The following is a 16,734-nucleotide window of genomic DNA, read 5'->3' as shown; positions in this document are numbered from 1 at the left end:
ATGTGCCGCGGCTGGCCCGCGGTGAACAATTGGACAGGCGGACATTGCCGGGCTGCCACCCGCTCCAGCAATGGCTACCGGGGCGTAGGGCTGATACACTACTCTTCGGACCAACGCTCCCCTCCTCCCCCCTCCCCCCACCCACCTTTCTGAAACCAGGACTCGTACGTATACCACACCAGACAACATACATTGGGTATTCTGTAGTTAGCATGAGCAATAGCAACGCCCCTCAGCTCGACCAAAGCCTGGTAGCCGGCCGTCGGCAGGGGCCTGTTTGTCTCGGGCTTGCATTCCGCCGGCCAAGAATGGCCTCTGTCACCACTCAGCCGGTGGTACGTAGGGGGCTTTGGACCAGTTTTCCAACCCTGATTTTTGTACGAGTGCTTTACCGGCAAGTCACTCTGGCTCTGTGCGAGCTTCCGTCGCTCTGTCATCGTTTCCCCGTTCTTTAGGCCTCAGCCGGTGGACGTGCGGGCTGACGCGACGCAGCGTTGCTAATTTTGCCCGAAACGGCAAAACAGATGGCGCGAACGGCTACGGCGAAATTGGCCGTTTTTTACGCCCACCGGACGGTCTGCTGGAGCACCCGATTTTGCCCTTTTGGGCAAACCGGCGTAGCGTTCCCGGCCAGCCGATGCCATTTTTTGCCCCTTTGGACTGTTTGACGGCGACCGGTGTTGCTACCGGCAAGTGCTCCACAGCCACCACCCGTCTACAACACCGCCTCTTCCCACCCACCCACATTCCCCAGACCCCTACAAGGACTATTGTCTATCTGTGACTTGTGTTATATTCGCCCAGGTCTCCAACCTCCAACCTGTTCGTTATCTCCCCCCCCCCTCACCCCTTCCCCCGCTCCAGCCTCCCCTCGGCCAACCTTCAACCTCCGCAAGGCGCCACGCCACCACTTTCGCGCTCCTGCCGCTCCACCACCGGCTCTCCGCTGAGCACCTTTTTTGGCATCGCGTGCCATTTATCAATTCATCTCTTGATAGGAATGCATGGCAAGGGAGTATCGCCTGGCGCAGCCTGTCCCCCCCCCCTTTCCTACCGCCCCGCGAGGCGCAGCCTTGGCCACAGTCTCGGCCTTGCTCGCTTGAACACCTGGGAAAGAGGCATGAATTATACGGCGGGTTCCATCTCTCCTTCCACCCACACAACTGTACTCACTCTCTCGCCCTGCTTTTGTGTTCGGGTGATCCCCGCGTCGGCTGCTTCCCTGTCGTGGACGGATGGTGGTGGTGGCGATTTTTTTTGGATGACCTGGCACGGCATCATGACGATGACTTGTCGGCATGTTTCACGCGTCCGGACCTGCTTTGTCCTCGCCCGCGCTCTGTTGGATCTGCCCCTTTGATGTGTGGCCTCTGGCATTGCGCAGATTTCCTTGGAGTTAATGTCTCGAGTCGTAGACTTCAAGCCGTCACCGCGTAACGTTGCTATGTCCAAGCCATCCCTCCCGGTGTCTGGAGCCGGATTTGTCGAGCGGTCGCCGACGCCGCGGTCGCTCCCAGGGGGAGCGGTCAAAGGCTGCCTTGAGCCCGTGCGCGAAGGTTCGCAGCCGCCGCAGCCTGTTGTGAATGCGGCAGGGGCGGGCTCGAGCCCGAGTGGCTCTGCCCCGCGGATGCTCAACGGAGTGGCGTACCCCGCCCCGGCGCATGTGGTGCCTGGCTACCAGCGCATGGCGGCGCAGCAGATGCAGATGATGGCGGCGATGCCGATGTACGCTGCGGCGTTTGCGGCGAACCCGATGCAGATGCAGATGCAGATGGCGCAGATGCAGATGGCGCAGATGCAGATGCAGGCGCAGATGCGAGCGCGGATGGCGGCGGCGCAGGCGGCGATGACCGGTTCTGCCCACAAGTCTGCCGCCAACGCAGCGGCGGACCTGCTGCAGCTGAAGAAGAAGCCGATGAGCAAGAAGAAGCGCAAGCGGAGCCACTCGCCGCGGATGTCGACGCCGTCGGCGGTGTCGCTCAAGCGCGAGGCTGCGCGCGAGCGCCTCCGTGGGATGGACCCGGACGAGCTGTCGCGGGCTGCGCGCGAGCACTATGAGCGCCTCAAGCCGCACCTCGACCGCGAGCCTGTCGGCCTGCTCTTCCAGTGTGACCAGTGCCACCTCGTGCTCCCGCTCTCGTGCTTCCGCTCGCGGCGGTCCGGCGACGCGCCCATGAGGTCCAAGGCTCTCGCGTCGGTGGCGTGCTACTTTTGCGTCTGGGCCCTCACCCGCGACGTGTACTGCACCAACTGCAACCAGTACCACATGGTGCCAAACACCATCGACGACATTCCTATCCAGTGCGGCGTGGGCAACCGGCGCAAGCGCCGCCCCCACACCTGCCACTCGGTCTTCTGCCTCACCCACACCGTCTATCACATCCCCAACTCGCTCGACAAGCCGAGGCCAGCCCCGTCGTGCTGGACAAAGTCGGAGGAGCTCGCCACGTCGATGAAGCTGGGCATCCAGCCCAACTCGCGCGCCGGCCCGCGGACCTCGCTCCGCCCGGCCGCCATGGACACTCTGCTCAAAGACTCGCCGCCGCGCTCCGCCAAGCCCATCCCTGAAGCCGACGATGGCATCTCGTCGCTCCTGCTCGACGCCGTCGCCCCGCCGGAGCAGACCACTGCAACCCCGGCGCCTATCGCAGACTATGACTCGGGAGTCGAAGCCCAGCCCGAGGTTGAGGCCTCCGCCAACAACTACGACGACAACTCCGAAGACGTCGCCCCGCCCGCCAAGCGTGCGCACCTCCTCTAACTAGCACCAGCTTCCGCTGTCTCCATCACCGCTGCTCAACTCCACGTACCTCCACTGTCTGCTGTGTGGCCTGCTCTCTCGTCAGCCCACCCGTCTCAATCGGTGTGCTTTTCCATGTTGTCCTGGACAAGCACCTTGCCCCCCGCCCTACTCTCTGCGGCTTGGGCTCGCGTCACCGTTGTGCATTTCTTTTACGCGCTTCCCCGGTCACGACCTACGACTCTCTTGGGCTCGTCCTGCCTGGCTGCACTTGCATTGCAAATGGTGCCCTGCGTGGCTCTCATGCCTCTCGCGTGCGCGCGTGTGTGCGTGCAGTGAAGTGTTTCTTTCCCCCCCCCCCCCCCCCATCAACAAACGACAAACGATATCCGGCACTCTTCCTCATCCGGACACCGACGTGTCACGGCCGCGGCTGACACTACTCGCGAGTGTCAACGCTCGCTTGCGGGTCTCTACCCGCTCGGCCACGTCCATCAGATTCGGCCGCGGGCCGTACGACTCGCGGGCCCACTTGGAGCTCTCCAGATGGCCGTACAGCGATGGAGACTTGCTCAGCGTCTTGGCCGGCAAGTGCGAGTAGGCGCGCGGACGAGTGAGACCGCCGCCGCCATCGCTGTAGTGCACCAGTCCCTCGTCGACGACCACGCCGGTCCCGCCGAGACACTTTTCGCGGAGATCGGTGAGAAAGCCGCGAGCGACAACGTCCCACCAGCCCGGTGACGAAGCCGGCGGCGAGGTCGACGCGCCGGCGTCGAGCAAGAGGTTGGCAATGTCGTCAAAGCCGGCATGGGCGGCAATGAAGAGCGCAGTCATGCCATCAGCACGATGCACATCCGGTGAGGCGCCAACGTGAAGCAGGAGCTTCACTACACGGATGTGGTTGTTGGAGACCGCGAGCATGAGCGGGGTGTACAGCCCGCCGAGCACGCCCTGGATCGGCGTCGGTGTGTCGACGTCAATGTTCGAGTGGGCAAGGAGGACGTGGAGTGTCCGCATGTCCCCCCGCGCTGCAGCTACGTGCAGCGGCGAGACAAGTCCGGTAGACTCAAAGTACTCCTCGTTGACCATGCCCGTATCAAGGAGCGCGCGGACAATAAGCGGTCGTGAGTACAGCGTCGCCACATGCAGCGGTGGGAGCGAGTACGGCACGTTGACGTTGACATCGCGGAGTCGGACCAGATACAGCGCCGTGTCGGTCGCTCCTGCCACAATCGCCTCCAACAGCAGCGTTGTGATCCGGTCCGGGCCGAGGCCGTCGAGTCCCAGGGCAGTCATGGCCTCCTCGCTCTCGCACACATGGTTCGATGTCACGTCGAGCGAGAGCGCCCGAAGCAGTTGCGAGGTGTGAAGCGCAGGCTCAGAGCAGCGAGCCGCGTCGTCGGATCCAAACACAGACCGCGGCGGCGGCCGGTCGGTTAGGACCGGAATGCGGCCGATGAGCTTGCGTGGGACGTGCGCATTGAGGAGCATGACCCGCTCGTCCGACGCCACGTGGACGTTGGTGTTGAGCACCGCTGACATGACCCGCGGCCGGTTCGCCAGCGCCGCCCAGAACAGCTGCTGCGCAATGAGTTCAAACCGCGCCGCGCGCTCCTCCAGCGCCGAGTCAGATGGCGACGCCACCAGGGATGCCGCCGAAAGCATCCGCGCCGCCTCGAGTGATCGCCGCTCGCCACCACGGTACCGAGTATGGGCTCCAGTCCGCAGCGTGTACGCCAGTAGCAACTCCGAGTCCTTGGTCCAAGCCTCATCCTCCTTGCTGCCACCGCCGGCGGCGGCACCGACGCGCGGCGTGTGACGCCGACGATGATGCCGCCGTCGCGGAGTGTACGGCCCCACATCTGGCGAGTTGCGGATTCTGGAAAGTGGGTTCGCCGGTGCAAGCGGAAGATGCGAGAGATGGAATGAGCCAGAGCTCGCTGATGCTTCCAGCATGCCGCCCAGCTCCATCGCCGGGATGGCTGCACGTCCGGCCTGCAAAGGCTCGTCCATTGGATCAGGGATGGATGCAATCAAGGGCGAGGTAGACGGCGACGGTGTCGTTGGCGCCGACAAGCCGTCGCACTCCGAGTTGGAGCAGGATGAGCTCGAGATCTGCGTGTTGCTGCCAGCGTAGACAAGGTCAGAACACGACGGGGCCTCGTCGTCCGAGGAGTAGTACGACGAGTAGTACTCCGCCGACGAAAGCTCGGACGACGCCGTGTCGTCGCACCGCGAAAGGTTGTGAAGTGAAAACTCGGAGGCCTGCAGGAGGTTTGTATCGAGGATGGCGAGCGGGAGTTCGCGCGTGGTAAAGACAGCCCAGAGCTTGTCGAGCTGAAGCGCGCGGTAGGCCTTGTACGACGGCGCCACGTCCCAGATCGAGTTTGAGGCCCGTGGCTGCGAGGCCGCGTCGGCAGCAGCGGTCAGCGCCGCAGAGCGGATTGCCTTTCTGCGGTTGGGGTTGGGCGGCGGCTTGTGCGCGAGCTCGTCGTCGCCAAAGAAGACGTGCATATCCTCGTGCGAAGGCATCTTACGCGAACCGAGGAAGAAGCCGTCGGTCGATGCCGACCGCAGCAGCGCAGGCTGGGCTACCATCCGCCGCGACGACGCTAGCGGCTGCCGCTGCTGCGTCTTACTCAACGCCACAGAGTGGAGCGCTGCCCAGAACGGCTCGTCGGAGAGAATGATGTCGTAGAGGACGTAGCAGGTCGAAGCGAGTGCCACCACATCTTGAGGATGGAGGAAGTGGCAGATCCGCCGGAGCCCGTTCTCCAGCGGCAAGTCAAACATTGTCGTCTCGGACGAGAGCTGCAGCGAAATGAGGCCCATAGTCCGGCCCAGCAGCGAGGCGGAGAGATCATACTCGCGCTCTGCTTCTGCTCGTGGCCCTAGCCGCATCGCTCGCTCGCGTGCCTCGTCCATCAAGCCACCGAGACTTATCCGCCGCTCGCTACGCGTGCTATCGTTGCTTCCGGCACGCTTCCGCCTCTGTCTGGCTGTCGGGACAAAGAACGACTGCGTCGCCAGGTCCCCATTTCGAACTTGCCGCTTGCCCGCCGCCATCTCGGCCACGGTCCGATTCAGCTCCTCGCTATCAGCCACCATCGAGTCCTTGGGCAGGACGCTGACCGAACCAGCGAGTGAAGGCACAGAGTACGACTCGGCGCGAGCGAGACCAAGCGACTCGAGCGCTTCCCAGCCGTCAGAGTCCGGGCCGGGACCGGCTACAGCGGCAGTCATGATGGCTGAGAGTCTCTGCTCTGAGATCTCCCTCAGTGATCGTGTCCGAGTATGCAACCTTGCCAACGATGAATTTTTCCTCATTCCCAATCCTGTACCATCACCATACCAACCATCTTCTCCATACCCCCTACCACCACCACCTCGACGACCTCGACCAGAATGACCACCACCATGACCACCACCGTGTCCCGAAGTACCACCACCAGAACCAGAACCACCACCACCACCACCACCACCACCACCACCACCACCACCACCAGAGGCCCCAACCCCATTCGCCCGCCCTCCCATCCCTACTCCAACGCCTTCAAACCCATCCTCTCCTCCCCTTGGTCCTTTGCGGCACCCGGCTCCCATGGACAGTTGAGTCTTTGTCCGTTGACTCGCCGCTGCCGTCATCGCTCACTCGATGGTTTTCTGTTCATCAAACGACAGGTGAGCGAGTCATCCACATCATCTCCAAACACTCAAAGTTCTTCGTCGACGTGATGATGGTCGAGGAGCGAAGCGTTCTGGCAGGTCAGATCTGGTGGCTCGTGGCTCTTGTCTGTGTCATCTGGCAAGCCTGCCGTCCGGTTTGCAGTGATCCGGTTTGCCTGGCTCATCATCTCCGCCGAAAGCCTGCACACCACCATCGACGGGAACACGCCGACAATGATGAGAATCTTGACAACCTCATCATCTCTTTCAAGGTCCACCAGTGCTGCAATAGCTCGGTCTCGCCCAGACATATGTCCACGTAAGATGCGTGTCGCAATGTGTCCTCAACTCGTCCCACATCATCTTCTCCACCGACGGCCGCCATGCCAAGAGCGCTGACTTTAGCCTCTCTGGTCGTGTCTCCCGGCACACCTACCCCATCCCGATGGTTCCGACCTCGCACCAGAACATGGTCATGCTGGATGCGATGGTAATGTGTTATGGAGGACTCGGTTGTTGCTAGTCGCATGCTTTGACCATCGGAGGCGATGGTCGAGGTGCGAAGGAGCGATGTGGTTGCTCACAACCAGGTACTCGCTCTCGCGCATACGATCATGGCACCGTCTCGTTGTGGGGTCTCGCCCATGGAACGGTATACGCCATGATGATCGGATGTGTAAGAGATAACATCATTGTTGGCCAGGTGATTGTGAGCATCGAGCGCATGATGGCAAGCTGCGATGGAGGGGGGAGGGGCACCCAATGTGTACACTCTGCTTCTGCCAAGTCCGCGGGCTCCTGGCCAGAGCACAAGCGATCAACAACATATGCACAGCACTCGATGTCAACCGGCTACTTGTAGCCATCGGACCTATCAGTCGGGGGGGGGGGGGGGGAGGGGCGTACGATCACGATCCCTACCCCCCCATACACACACGTCCTTGTAGCTCGAGGCAGGAGGGATCGATCCCACGGCAGAGAAGGCTAGCCACCTTCACCGGTACCCGCTCCCAAAGCAGCAGATAACAATTCCAGCAGTACACCTTTCTCTTGATCTGACGAATAGCAGTGGCATGGCAGATGTGGTAGACGATGGCGTGCAGAAGAGTGTGTCAGTCGTGGAGGAGTGCGTATCGGTGGTAGAGGTGACCAACTCGGTGCAAGAGGTGAACGGTCTCGAGGTGCGAGCGTCCGAGGCATGGACTCTCCAGCTCCGTACAGAGCTGGGAATGGTATGGAAAGTGGTACCGGTTGAGAATGGTCCTCTACCTCGCTGCTCCCTGACTTTCATGCCCAAACATGGCTCTCTCGCTGCTTGCTCGCTTCTGGCCTCCGGTAGAGTCATCGAGTGGCACGTGAGGCGACGGACATCGGCTGACGACCGCACTCGTTTTGACGGCCATGACCGGCCACGTGCGTCGGGTGGTCTTGCCGTAGAGTCTGACTCGGGTAGTGGTGTAGCGTTTGACTATGGTGGGGAAATGCCGTCGATGGAGGCGTTGATGGCGAAGATCGCCGGCAGTAGCGAGATGCCTGGGAGCAGAGAGGCGGAGGGTGCGGCGCCGCGCAGGGCGCAGGTCGACGAGTGGCAGTACGCCGGGTCGTCGCGTGGCGAGCAACTCGCACTTGCTGAAGCAGATGCCAGAATTGTTGCGGCCGGCATTGACGCGCTCTATCTCCACACCGCGCCACCTCTGGGCCCACGGGCCGAGGTAGTGCGTGCGACGATTGCGGGGCGGCGGATCAAGTCGCTGTGTGCGGTCGACGCCCTGGCGGTAGAGACGGTGACGGCAGGCTCTGCAGCACCGCAGCCTGTTTCGGGTGGTGTCGACCGTGCAGCTGTTGCGCACCTGCTCGATGGTGTCGAGCTGAGCGCGCAAGCGCAGGCCTTTCGCAGCATGGTTGAGCAGCAGGAAGCGGTTGTCGGGCGCGTGCCGCAGCCGGTTCCGCCAGCGGCGAGCAGTGGGCCGATCATGCCTCCGGCAGTGTCCGCGCCGGTAGGCGGCGGGGCGTTCACACAAGAGCAGGAGGCAGCCATCCGGAGCATTGTGCGCGAGGAAGTGGCGGCGGCGGCGGCGGAGATGCGGTCGCAGATCATGGCCATGATGATGGGTGGAATGATGGGCGGGATGATGGGCCGGTGAAGCGTGGTCGGGAGGCAGCTAGAGGTTGACGATGCGTGGGCGGAACTCCTCGATGTTGGCGTGGGTGAGGACAACAAGATCCTTGAGGGTGAGCGGGGCGTTAGTGAACGGGCACTTGGGCTTCTCAGCGAGGCACATGCGCCAGGTCGAGTGCGACATGACGTGTCCAAACGGCGACATGGCAGGCGACTCGACCTCCTCGAGCGTCACCGGGTCGCGGACGCCCGGCAGCGGGTTGCCGAGCTGCTCGGTCGGCGTGTCCGGGTTGAGCCCGCGGAGCCGCTTGGTCGAGTAGTATCCGGTGCTAGGCTTCCACACAAACGACTCGGGGTCGTCGTCCTCATCCTTGCGTCGGTGGCGGCGACGGGCCGACGACGACTTGCGTGCGGCAGCCGCCGCCGCCTTGGCTGCTGCCTTGGCCGCCTTGGCCGCCGCCCGCTCGGCGGCCGCACGGGCCTTGGCCTCGGCACGGGCCTTGTCGCGGGCCGCCTTGGCTGCTGCCCGGGCTGCGCGCTTCTGTGCAGCCTCGGCGGCCTTGGCGGCGCGGGCCAGCCGCTTGGCCTCAGCCTTGGTCGCCTTGGCTTGAGCCACGCGAGCAAGGACCTCGGCCGACTGCCGCGTGCCCGAAGTCTTTTTGCGCGACGACGTGACCGTGATGACCGCGGTGTTGAGCGCCGGGCCGAGGGTCTCGCCGGCTGGCGCAGCCTCGAGTAGCTTGCGCCGCTTGGCGTCGCGGCGGGCTTCGGTGATGGGCGGAGCACGACCCTCGATGATGGCGCGCGCGGCCTGCGACTCGGGGTCCATGCCCATGGCCTCGACCTTGCGCTTGCGCTTGGCCGAGTGGATGAGTCGCTTGCCCTTGGAGATGTAGTGCGCCTTGCCGAGGTCGTCAATTTCGTAGTCTGGGTCCGACACGATGCCGCGCTCGATGAGCTGGCGGTAGTAGTTGGCGCACTGATAGCCGACCCGGCCAGGAATGCCCATGGCGAAGATGCCCCACTGGCCCGCGGCGCCGACCTCGGCGAGGCGCGCCATGAACAGTGCGTGCTCCTCGGCCGAAAACTTGCCGCGGCCTTGCTTCTCGCCGGGTGCGTTGAACCGGTAGTAGTACGCGTTGGGGTTCGTTCCGATCTGCTCGTACGCGTGGACCCGCGCCGCCGACCACCCCTCGGTGTTGCCCTGCGCCAGCGCGGCGTCGAGGTTGAGCCGCCGCCGGTACTCGGCCGTCTTGGCCTTGGTCTCTTGGGAGGTAGTCCGCTTGGGCGCCGCCCGCGCCTTGGCCGCCTCCTTGGCCGCCTTCCTCGCCGCCGCGGCCTCGGCCTCCTTGGCCGCGGCCTCGCGCCCAGCCTTCAGCGCGCCGGGCACCGCCATCTTGAGCGCCGCGGTGGCGAGGACCGACTCGTAGTACGCCGCAATGGCCGACCGCTCCGACACTGTCGATGCGTCGGCAATGACGTGCCGGACCTGGGCCACAAACACTGGATCGAGGAGCCGGGTCGTAGCCTCGGCCTCGTCGCCGTCGGTCTGCACCAACGCGATCTCGACCTCTGCCGCCGTTAGGTGCGGGTGGATGTGCCGGACGCGGGTGTTCTTCAGCGCCTTTTCCCGCTTCTCGAACTCTTTGTACGCATGCCGCTGACGAGCCACCCGCGCATCGATGATGGCCGACTCGTCGGTCGTCAGGTTGTCGTACACCGCGTCGGCCTTGACCACCCTAGCAATGTCCTCGTCGCCCTCCATAAGCTCCGCGAGCTTGAGCGAGCCACCCGTACTCTCTCCTCCTCCTCCGCTGCCGCTCCCGAGCCTCGCCTTGCTTGCCCTCCGCAGCTCGTCCCGGACCGTGTCGCCTCTTGGCGCCACACTCCGCGACTTGGTCGGCGTCCGCCCGCCCGCCGCTCCCGTCCACATTCCGGCCTCGGCTCCGCCACCAAGAGCATCTTTGGCCACACCACGCCCTCCAGATGTGCCTGCTTGCTTGTTGAAGAACTCTGTTGCCTTACTCTGTCGTCCTCCGCTTGCTTCCGCGTAGTATGACGCTGTCCGTGGCATGTCCCCTCGTGCGTGTCCGAAGCGTTGAATGTCCCCAATGAACGAGATTTGGCGCCGGAATTTGGCGCCTTTTTTCTCCCACTCGCCGCCCCCCCCCATGTCGCCGGTCCGACGCCACCAGCCGGTCGAAACGAGTTCGCTTCGCCAAGCAAGCCCTTGCTTCAAGCTGTCTCAGAACCTGATCCGAGCTCCTCTCCACGACCATGACGGGCGCTTTGGACAACAATCTGGTGCGGGAGAGAGGATGAGGATAGTGACAAAGCTATGATCGTGGCCGCACCACGGGTAGATCCAATGCTGTCGGTCCCGCGCTAGCACGACCGTCTCCATGCAGTAACATCGGCGGCCTGATCCCTCCAACCCCACACCCATCCCCTGCATCGGATCCATACACCGTATTCACCCCCTCCCCCGCTCACCTCCCGCATCCGCATCCGCGCCAAGCTCGGTCTCGCCAATTGAGCCCGGCACTAGCGATGACCATCGACATCATCAATCCACACACACACACACACACAGGCACAGGCACATGCACGCACACAACCATCCCCCCTCCCCCTTTCACCCACTTTATACCATCATTGATTCCGGATGAAGCATATCAGACTACCATCCAACCAAGTCGGCCCCCTGGCCTGGCCTGGTTGCTCCGTCAACGACTCGTCGACGAGTTCGCGGCAGCGGCGACCGGAGAAGACGGCACCCGACTCCAGCACCAACCGGCATGGGCGCCCTTCTTTCCAAGCCCGTGACGGAGCAGACGACTCATTCTGGACAGAGTGACCAGCTCATCTTTGCTTCAGCATCCATGCAGGTACGTGGTTGATTTTTATTGCTGTCTCCCTTGGCCAGCGGGTGCCTCCCCCCCCCCTCTCCTTGCGCCTTGCTCTCGCTGCTGCTGCTGCTGGGCGCCAAGTGAGAGAGTGGGTGGGTGGCGGTGCGGGCCACATTCCCTCCCATGCAACCTTATGCCATACCAAAGCCACAGAGCAGGGAGCACCAGATACAGCCCATGACCACCTTCCCACATACATGCCACCCCTTTTCATGCCCATGGGTATCTGGTCCTATTGCTCCAAACTCTACACGTTAGTTCCTTCTTCCCCTTGCTCGCCCTTCCCCCCTCTCTCGGCCCCTGCCGAAACCTGGATGAACGACTGTTCCTCTACTTTTGACCTGTTAATCAATGGCAAACGTTGCTTTAATCGTTGCCCCCATCCTCGACCAACTATGACTGTCGTGCCCTTCCACCGCCTTCCCTGTCGCGTCTACCCCCGCTCCTGCTTTGACCACGCCACACCAGGTTATACAGACCACACCAAGCTGCCTTCAGCGTCCCTCCCCCTCCCCCCCCCCCCCTTTCCCCCCTCCCCCTTCCCCCCTTCCCCCCTTCCCCTTTTCCCCCCTTCCCCTTCCCCCTCCACCCCCCCCCCCCCCCCCCCTCCCCTCGCGTATCGCTTCCGCTCGCCTGAACACTTTTTGCCCGACTTATTCTCGGGGGCTGACGTCGTCCCCAAGTGGGCATGGCGTGAGCCCCCCTCGCCTGGCACCCACTTCCCCTCCTTCTGCCAACTGAAACGTTTGGACAAGACTCATGGTGATGGCATGGTTTGGTGTGTGTGACTCTGTCTGGTGTGGGGCTGTCGGGCTGATATTATTGGTGGTGCGCGTGCGCGTGTCTGTCTGTCTTCGCCGCTCGGCAACACACTTGGACGACCTGCGTCGGTCGCAATGGGGATCACTTCGGGACATGGATGGATGTGCGGATGGGATTGATGATAGGGATGGCGCAATCACATGGAGGACGCGGAGACTGCGCTGCTGAGCCTCGAGGGTGCGCCTGGATGGGCGATGTTTGCGGTGTTTGACGGGCACGGCGGCTCGCGGGTCTCTAAGTACTGCGGCGAGGCGCTGCACCTGCGTGTGGTGTCGGACCCAGAGTGGAAGGCTGGTAACTACGAGCAGGCGTTCAAGAACGGGTTCCTGGGCACGGACCAGGACATCCTCGACTCTGATGACCCGCTCCTGGCCAACGACCCGTCAGGAGCGACTTCTGTGGTGGTGGCCATCAACGTGGATGACCACAAGCTGTACTGTGCCAACGCCGGTGACTCGCGCGCGGTGCTCTCACGGGGCGGTACGGCCGTGCCCCTGTCGGAGGACCACAAGCCCGACAACAAGGAAGAGTCGGCGCGGATCACCGCCGCCGGCGGCTTTGTGTCGCTAGGGCGCGTCAACGGCTCGCTCGCGCTCTCGCGGGCGATCGGCGACCATGCGTTCAAGCAGAACTCGTCGCTCCCTGCGGAGCAGCAGGCCGTCACCGCCCTGCCGGACGTCCTCGCCCTTGACGTCACCCCCGAAGACGAGTTCTTTGTTGTCGCCTGTGATGGCATTTGGGACTGCATGACCTCGCAGCAGGTCATCGACTTTGTCCGCGAGCGCATCCCGCAGCGCGCCACCGAGGAGGAACTCGTCAACATCTGCTCGGAGCTCATGATGAAGTGCCTGGCGCCTTCGCCCTCCATATCCGGAACTGGCTGCGACAACATGACTGTTGTCATTGTCCAGATTCTGCGCGACTAACCGCCTCCTGGGCGCCCGCCATGGTGTACTCAAATTGAAGACAGCTTCTGTCATTTGCCTCTTGTCCGCCTCCATTTCTCCCTCGCATGCCTCGCCCGAGCCGAGCCCAACGAAGCGATTGTGCTCAAAAACACTCGCACCACGCAGGCAACAAGCGATGCTGCCACAAACTGCTAGCAATCAAAGTGATGACGATGACCACCGAGTGCTCAAGCTGTGGATACGATGGATACGACTGCTGTGAACTCTCTGCGGGGTCTGCAACCGTAGCCCGGGTGCCACGGTGAGGCGAGAAGGAGAGGGCGTTCCGAGAAAAACGGTCAAGACTCGTCTTTCGTTGGTTGAGCCATGAGTGCGGCGAGCGAGAGGACGGGCGAGGGCGGCGGTGTGGCGAGCGACCCGGCGTCATTCTGGTCGAACAACCCGCTTAAGGGGGCAAAGGAGGAGAGAAAGAAGGAGGGGAAGCAAGTGTGGATGAAGCACCTTCTGGTGTCGTCGCACCTGGCTCATCTCCTTCTTCGTCTCCCTCTTCGGCATCCAACTCTTCGCCGGGTGTTGCTTCGACCTCTGTGGACGAGCAAGTCGACCGAGAGGTGACCTTCGAGTCTTCGCCAGCAAACCAAGCCTCCCCCTCTGGAACCAACTCTGCCAAGCCAGACACAACGTCTACTTCCTCTGAGCATCTCCCTCCTGGTCCTGCTCCTGCCATTTGGGCCTCCAGGTCTGCATACCCGGCCTCTAACCATGTCGAGGCCTTTCAGTCGTACGTCGACAAAAATTGCAGGCGCCCTCAGTCGCCTCCGCGCCACACCAAGCCAAGCCAGCGCCCCCCAGCCAGCCGCCCCCCCCCCCCCCCCCCTCCCTTTCCCCCTCCCCGTCCAACCATTATTTGTCAATGATTTTATCATTGGCCACCTGGAACGGCCACCATTGCCTCTCCCTTCCTCCCCCGGTTGGTTGTCGCTCCTTGGCCGTCACCCTCGTGGCCGACCCCCCCCCCCTTCCCCCCCCCCCCCCCCTCTACCATCATCATGAGCCACATTGGTGTTGTTGTAATGACCTACACCTGTGGGGAAGTCATACACCATGGTGATGATGTGATGGTGAGGGGGGTAGGAGCTTTCAACCGCCTGTGCTACGCCTGTGTGTGCTGACCGGCAACCTCCCATGTGACAGCTGGCTGGCTCCCCCTTCCCCCTCGGCTTCCCCCCCCTCCCTCCCTCTTGGGCTCTCTCTCTCTCTTTCTCCCCAGCTCTTGAGAGCAGCAGGGAGAATAGTCGTGGTTGTTCATCACCCTTCAATCACACCTCCAACCTCTGCTTTTAAGCTCTGCACAACGCCTGGGCATGTTTGCTGCCAAGGCCTGTTCGCTGTGATGCTTGGTGGCCTTGACCTTGGTGGCCTGGGAGTGGTGACGACGACGGCTGACATGCAAGTTTTTGCTCCTGTCGGTGTCATTTTCTTTTGTCCTTCCCCTCCCCACAGACAGCGCTGTGCAGAGCGAGATCGGGTCCGAGCCGAGGGAGGGAAGGGAGCAGCAGGCCAAGAGATGATGGAGTGGCGGGTGCGGGTTTCAAGTAGATAAGAGAGACTCACTGTGGGTGATGGTGATGTTGACGATGACGGCAACGACTGTGCTGGTTGGCGGGTGATGTGTGAACAGACTGCATGCGGAGATCGAAGAGTTTTCCAAGCATGTGTCTGCAACCAAGGCGGAGGAGCAGATGCGGGCCAAGATCATCGGGCGGATCACCGAGGTTGTTGTCGGGCTCTGGCCAGAGGCGCGTGTGCTTGTGTGCGGGTCTGTGGCGACGGGGTTGTATCTGTTTGACTCTGACATCGACCTTGTTGTGCTTGGGACGGACATGACGCTTGGACCTGTGCGACTGGAAATGCTGAAGGAGGCGCTTGTGCAAGACGAGATCACGACGGACGACGAGGTTCAGGTCCGCGGGGCGTCGCGGATTCCATTGCTACAGTTTGTGGAGGCGTACTCGCGGCTGACGGTAGACATTTGCTTTGACGTGCTGGGAGCTGTGGAGAACGTGTCGTTTGTGCGGCAGTCGCTGTATGCCATTCCCGAGCTCAAGGCGCTGTACTTTGTGCTCAAGACGTTCCTCAAGCAGAGCAACCTCAACCAGGTGTTTTCTGGAGGACTCTCATCGCACGCACTCATTCTCATGCTCATCTCGTTTGAGCAACTGAGACCAATGGCTGCGAGCGACGCGGCGACGCTGTCTGGGATGGTGCTTGGGGCGCGGCTCACGCAGTTTCTGCAGTACTACTCGCTGGACTTTGACTACACGCAGGCGATTTCCGTGCTGCAGGGCGGGTATCTGTTCCCCAAGTCGATCCGGCGGTGGCTGGACCCGTCGCGACCGGAGCTCATTTCGATCGAAGACCCGTCTGCGTCGAACGACATCTGCCGGCAGAGCTACAAGTACCCGATGGTGCGGTCGTACTTTGCCGAGGTTGGGCAGACGCTGCTCAAGTTTGTGTACGAGGGCGCTTCCGAGCCTGTGCCATCGCTCCTCTCGACGATGATCTTCCCCGGCCCGTACGCGGTCTTCCACAAGCAGCGGCTGGAGAGCGTGGCCGGCTGGGCTGCCGGGCGCAAGTCGTACGCCAAGTACTCTGCGCAGCTCCATGTGGGCGGCGGGCGGCGCGGGGTGCGCGGCGGGCGCGGGGCGGTGCGGGCGTCTGCGCGGCCGCGGGCGGCGGAGCAACCGGACCCGGACCTCTCGCTCGACTCTGCCGACATCCACACGGTGATGATGCGGAACATTCCGAACAAGCACTCTGCGGCGTCGCTGCTCGAGGTGATCAACAAGTCGTTCAAGGGCACGTACGACTTTTTCTACCTGCCCATCGACTTTAAGAACAAGTGCAACCTCGGGTACGCGTTCATCAACTTTATCGAGTCGCAGACCGTGGCGGCGTTTGCGAAGGCGTTTGACGGCGTCAAGTGGTCGTCGTTCAACTCGTTCAAGGTCTGCGCCATCTCGCCTGCGCGCATCCAGGGCAAGGCCGCCCTCATTGCGCACTTTCAAAACTCCTCGCTTATGTACCGCGAGAAGGCATGCCGCCCGCTCATCTTTGTCTCATCAGGCCCTCGCCGCGGCGAGCCGCTGCCGTTCCCGTTCAACACGGGCGCTGCTGGGCCGCCCGGGCCGGGCGAGTGGAACTCGTCGCAGAGCTGCGGACCTGAAGCCCGCGACAGTAGCGCGTCGGCGTCGGGCCCGTCGGGCCCGTCGACCTCGACGCACCCCTCCCCTGCCTCGCACAGCGCTGCCGACTCTGCGCCGGGCTCGGGCCCGCCGCGCGACGTGCCGACCCGACCCTGCCGAGGCCAAGGCTGCTGCCGCCGCCGCCGCCGTCGCCATCGCCGCCGCGGCCCCAGATCTGCGCCGACAGCGAGCCGTAGCAAAACGCTGCCTGCTAAAGCGCGGCAAAAGACGCGCCCTCGCGCCTGCGCGCGCCGGCGAGAGCGGCGCTTGCGCGCCGCACTCGCCGGTGAGCGGAGACGTATCGAGCGGCATATTGGCATGAGAA

General features: G+C 62.9%; 6 protein-coding genes across 7 annotated transcripts; 4 read left to right on the top strand and 2 right to left on the bottom strand.

The window, feature by feature from the left end:
- Positions 1-95: 95 nt before the first annotated feature.
- AMSG_04304 lies at positions 96-3,132 on the top strand. 2 transcript variants are annotated; one of them, XM_013903635.1, is made up of 2 exons: positions 96-164; positions 1,385-3,132. In XM_013903635.1, the coding sequence occupies exon 2, from the start codon at positions 1,400-1,402 to the stop codon at positions 2,759-2,761; it is 1,362 nt and encodes a 453-aa protein (XP_013759089.1). In that variant the 5' UTR covers positions 96-164; positions 1,385-1,399; the 3' UTR covers positions 2,762-3,132. The 2 variants fall into 2 exon arrangements, with proteins under 2 accessions (XP_013759089.1, XP_013759088.1); XM_013903634.1 differs by lacking the exon at positions 96-164 and adding an exon at positions 290-822.
- On the bottom strand, positions 3,080-6,232 carry AMSG_04303 (uncharacterized protein). The gene has a single exon (XM_013903633.1). The coding sequence runs from the start codon at positions 6,065-6,067 to the stop codon at positions 3,143-3,145; it is 2,925 nt and encodes a 974-aa protein (XP_013759087.1). The 5' UTR covers positions 6,068-6,232; the 3' UTR covers positions 3,080-3,142.
- Positions 6,233-7,868: 1,636 nt separating this feature from the next.
- Positions 7,869-8,407, top strand: AMSG_04302 (uncharacterized protein; the record flags this gene model as incomplete). The annotated part of the gene is made up of 2 exons (XM_013903632.1): positions 7,869-8,349; positions 8,393-8,407. Exons 1-2 carry the CDS (start codon positions 7,888-7,890, stop codon positions 8,405-8,407), a joined length of 477 nt encoding a protein of 158 aa, XP_013759086.1. The 5' UTR covers positions 7,869-7,887.
- On the bottom strand, positions 8,131-10,599 carry AMSG_04301 (uncharacterized protein; the record flags this gene model as incomplete). The annotated part of the gene is made up of 1 exon (XM_013903631.1): positions 8,131-10,599. The coding sequence occupies one exon, from the start codon at positions 10,597-10,599 to the stop codon at positions 8,569-8,571; it is 2,031 nt and encodes a 676-aa protein (XP_013759085.1). The 3' UTR covers positions 8,131-8,568.
- Positions 10,600-11,297: 698 nt separating this feature from the next.
- On the top strand, positions 11,298-13,507 carry AMSG_04300 (protein phosphatase 2C isoform gamma). Its single transcript, XM_013903630.1, has 2 exons — positions 11,298-11,413; positions 12,382-13,507. Exons 1-2 carry the CDS (start codon positions 11,324-11,326, stop codon positions 13,180-13,182), a joined length of 891 nt encoding a protein of 296 aa, XP_013759084.1. The 5' UTR covers positions 11,298-11,323; the 3' UTR covers positions 13,183-13,507.
- Positions 13,508-13,517: 10 nt separating this feature from the next.
- On the top strand, positions 13,518-16,606 carry AMSG_04299 (PAP associated domain containing 5; the record flags this gene model as incomplete). The annotated part of the gene is made up of 3 exons (XM_013903629.1): positions 13,518-13,945; positions 14,846-16,508; positions 16,583-16,606. The coding sequence occupies exons 2-3, from the start codon at positions 14,907-14,909 to the stop codon at positions 16,604-16,606; spliced, it is 1,626 nt and encodes a 541-aa protein (XP_013759083.1). The 5' UTR covers positions 13,518-13,945; positions 14,846-14,906.
- Between the last annotated feature and the right edge of the window lie 128 nt (positions 16,607-16,734).

This window comes from Thecamonas trahens (genome assembly GCF_000142905.1).
Source record: "Thecamonas trahens ATCC 50062 unplaced genomic scaffold supercont1.17, whole genome shotgun sequence".
Taxonomy (NCBI): Eukaryota; order Apusomonadida; family Apusomonadidae; genus Thecamonas; species Thecamonas trahens.
The sequence above is the reverse complement of the archived record's forward strand: the minus strand, read 5'-3'. Positions and strand labels throughout refer to the sequence as shown.

Excerpts from the sequence above, each read along its gene's own strand:
- AMSG_04303 (XM_013903633.1), bottom strand. The coding sequence starts at position 6,067 with ATGAGGAAAAATTCATCGTTGGCAAGGTTGCATACTCGGACACGATCA.
- AMSG_04300 (XM_013903630.1), top strand. The coding sequence starts at position 11,324 with ATGGGCGCCCTTCTTTCCAAGCCCGTGACGGAGCAGACGACTCATTCT. Across the intron at positions 11,414-12,381 it reads TTGCTTCAGCATCCATGCAG|GGATGGCGCAATCACATGGA; the intron begins GTACGTGGTTGA and ends GATTGATGATAG.
- AMSG_04304 (XM_013903635.1), top strand. The coding sequence starts at position 1,400 with ATGTCTCGAGTCGTAGACTTCAAGCCGTCACCGCGTAACGTTGCTATG.